Source organism: Protobothrops mucrosquamatus, unplaced genomic scaffold (genome assembly GCF_001527695.2).
Source record: "Protobothrops mucrosquamatus isolate PMUCROS unplaced genomic scaffold, P.Mucros_1.0 scaffold2786, whole genome shotgun sequence".
Lineage (NCBI taxonomy): Eukaryota > Metazoa > Chordata > Lepidosauria > Squamata > Viperidae > Protobothrops > Protobothrops mucrosquamatus.
Window position 1 is genome coordinate 1 of NW_015388823.1, and position 3,800 is coordinate 3,800.

Here is a 3,800-nt window from a genome sequence, read left to right on the forward strand (position 1 = left end):
TCTCAGACAAGTGACTGTCCGGCCTCTTCTTAAAAACCTCCATGGATGGAGCACCCACAATTTCTGGAGGCAACTTCTGTTCCACTGGTTAATTCTCCTCACTGTTAGGAACTTTCTCCTTAATTCCAGGTTGCTTGGGAGGGGGGTCCTCTGGCTTAAATCATGGCCGGCTGAGGAATTCTGGGAGTTGAAGTCCACAGATCTGAAAACTGCCCAGGTGGAGAAACACTGGCTTAATTTGCAACATCACAGTTACAGTGGCAGGAGCCTTAAGGGAGCAAAGAGTAGACAACTCCCCCTTGTTATTGTGAGTCACCCCCAGTTGCTTAAGATAAGTAGCCATAGAAATCCTTTAAATCAGGGGTCCCCCAAAGCCCTGGGCCGCTACCAGGCCTTGAGCTGTACAGAACCGGGCCGCAGAAGTGGTAGGCAAGCGTGAGCGTGCGCACATCCCCACTTGCACAATTGCGTGGAACCATCTCTTCTCCCCCCTCCCCTGGCAAGGCCACAAATCTGGAAATGTTGGGGAACTCTGGTTTAAATGAATAAAGAAACTAGCCAACACATGAGAATCAGAACGAAGCCTCTTGCTTGCTTGAATGAATGAATGAATGAATGAATGAATGAATGAATGAATGAATGAATGAATTTATAAATGTAAGTCAGAGCCAAGCGTCTTAAATATATTTCTTTCTGTCCACGACATAATCCTGCTTTTGCTCTCTCCCAGAATTACTCCCTGTCCGTTTACCTGGTGAAGCAGCTGACCTCGGTGACCTTGCTGCAGAAACTGAGAGCCAAGGGCATCCGGAACCCCGACCACTCCCGAGCCCTGAGTGAGTCCCCGAATTCTTTTGAGTGCTGCTCTCCCAGCAGGCCCAGGGCTCTGGCAGAAGCTGCCCCTCAACTTGCCTGGGGGCCTTACACACAAAACCTGAACACTGGGCACTAACTGAAAAAATGAAATTCAGTGGTGAAAAAAAGTAAGGTTCTACATTTAGGCAAGAAAAACCACATGCACAAGTATAGTATAGGCCAGTGATGGCGAACTTTTTAGAGACCAAGTGCCCAAACTGCAACCCAAAACCCACTTATGCATTGTTGGGTGCCGGGTGGGTGTGGCCCATTGGGTGGGCGTGGCTGCGATGGTAATGGCAGACTAGGTGGGACTAAAAAGTTCAATCAATCAATTCCAACTTTGCAAGATCTTTTTTTTTCCCACAAGAAGTTGAAATTGACTGATTGATTGAACCTTTTTTTTTTTTTTGCACACGGCGGCAGAGGCCTAAAGTGAAAAGGTTTAATAAAACCCAGCTGAAGGCCTAGGACTGGGGCGACGGTGCACGTGCCCACAGAGAGGGCTCTGCGTGCCGCTTCTGGCACCCGTGCCATGGTTCACCACCCCTGGTATAGGTGGTCCCTAGTTCAATAGTACCGTAGTAAGCGTAGTGGACAATCACTTAAACAGGAGCCAGCCCTGTGCAGCAGCTGCCAAAAGAGCCAACACAGTTCTAGGCTGCATCAACAGAGGGATGGAATCAAGTTCACGTGAAGTGTTAGTACCACTTATAATGCTTTGGTAAAACCACGTTTGGAATACTGCACCAGTTTTGGTCACCACATTATAAAAAAGATGTTGAGACTCTGGAAAGAGTGCAGAGAAGAGCAATAAAGATGATTAGGGGCTGGAGACTAAAACATACGAAGAACAGTTGCTGGAATTGGGTATTAGTCTAGAGAAAAGGATTGGGGCGGGGTGTGTGTGTGACATGATAGGGTTCCAGTATTTGAGGGGCTGCCCCAAAGAAGAGGGAGTCAAGCTATTCTCCAAAGCACCAGAAGGCAGGACAAAAAACAACGGATGGAAACTAATCAAGGAGAGAAGCAACCTAGAACTAAGGAGAAATTTCCTGACAGTGAGAACAATTAACCAGTGGAACGACTTCCCTCTAGAACTTGTCATTGCTCCATAACTGGAGGGTTTTAAGAAGAGATTGGACAACCATTTCTCTGAAATGGTAGAGGGTTTCCTGCTGAGCAAGGGGTTGGACTAGAAGACCTCAAAAGTCCCTTCCAACTCTGTTATTTGTACCGTTGCAGAAATGGGTAGAGGAGCCACTGCCAGGTATTCCAAGCGTGGCGTGGCAGTTTGTACTCCCCCCCCGGTCAGGCATTTTGTTCCGTGTTTCTTTCAGATGCATTTTGAATTTGAACCCAGTGGGAATGCAAAACTAGCCCTTGTAGCCTTGTTAAACTAGTGTGTGCTGAATGCTAGAATTCTAAAGCTAGAAATACTTTACCAAGGAAACTATTTTAAAACTATTAAAAATAACTCCATGGCAGCGAATGGGAGCAACATTGGACAGCAGCAAATATTACTTACTTTTAAGCCAAAATAAGAGTATAAGAGAGCTTGTTTTAAGTTCCCCTTTTTTTCTCCCCAGAGGAAGCTTTGAATAATAATAATAATAATAATAATAATAATAATAATAATAATAATAATAATAATAATAATAATAATAATAATAATAATAATAATAAAAAGTTGGAAGGGACCTTGGAGGTCATCTAGTCCAACCCCCTGCTCAGGTAGGAAACCTATACCATTTCAGACAAATAGCTGTCCAGTCTCTTAAAAACTTCCAGTGTTGGAGCATTCACAGCTTCTGGAGGCAGGTTGTTCCACTAGTTAATTGTTCTAATGTCAGGAAGTTTCTCCTTAGTTCCAGGTTGCTTCTCTCCTTGGTTAGTTTCCATCTGTTGCTGCTTCTCCTGCCTTCAGGCGCTTTGGAGAAGAGCTTGACTCCCTCTTCTTTGGGGCAGCCCCTGAGATATTGGAACACTGCTATCATGTCCCCCCTTGTCCTTCTCTTCATTAAACTAGACATCCCCAATTTCTGCAAGCATTCCTTATATGTTTTAGCCTCCAGTCCCCTAATCATCTTTGTTGCTCTTCTCTGTACTCTTTCTAGAGTCTCAGCATCTTTTTTACATCGTGGTGACCAAAACTGGGTGCAGTATTCCAAGTGTGGCCTTACCAAGGCCTTGTAAAATGGTATTAACCCTTCACGGGATCTTGATTCTATCCCTCTGTGTTTGGTTCCTGTTGTCCATCTCATTCAGCAGGACCAGGCACTGAGCTTCAGCTGCCGTGATCGCTGCATAGCAGCCAGAGATCTGAGTCACACAAAAGTGCAAATACATACAAGTAGTCCTCAACTTACAACAGTTCGTTTGATGACCGTTCAAAGTTACAACAGCACTGAAAAAAGGACCATTTTTCATAGTTTCGACCTTCGTAGCATCCCCAGGATCGTGTGATCAGAATTCAGGTGCTTGGCAACTAACTTATATTTATGATCATGTCCCAAGGTCACATGATCCCATTTTGTGGCCTTCTGATCAGCCAAGTCAGTGGGGGAAGCCAGATTCACTTAACAACCACGTTATTAGCTTAGCAGCTGCAGGGATTCACTTAACAAATGAGGCAAAAAAATTCTCTAAAGTGGGCCAAAACTCGCCTAACAAAAGTCTCGCTTAGTAACATAAATTTTCGGCTCAATACTGTCCGTAAGTCAAGGACTACGTGTGTATATCCTTCTGTTCTCCTGGATCCACGGTTGACACTGGACGACCAGTTGTCGGCCGTGACCAGGGGAGCGTTTTATCAGGTTCGCCTGATCCGCCAGTTGCGGCCGTTTCTGGACCGGGACGCCTTACGCACGGTCACTCATGCCCTTGTGACTTCCCGCCTGGACTACTGCAATGCTCTCTACATGGGGCTTCCCTTGAGGAGCACC

The 3,800-nt window shown here is 45.6% G+C and overlaps 1 protein-coding gene across 1 annotated transcript in view; it reads left to right on the forward strand.

Moving 5' to 3' along the window:
* Positions 1 to 730: 730 nt before the first annotated feature.
* Positions 731 to 3,800, forward strand: part of LOC107296398 (E3 SUMO-protein ligase PIAS3-like) — a gene marked incomplete at its 5' end in the record, with an annotated part of 17,121 nt that continues 14,051 nt past the window's right edge. The window contains one exon of the mRNA XM_015825743.1: positions 731 to 836. Within this exon, the coding sequence (XP_015681229.1) occupies positions 731 to 836 (106 nt within the window). The remainder of the gene's footprint in view (positions 837 to 3,800) is intronic.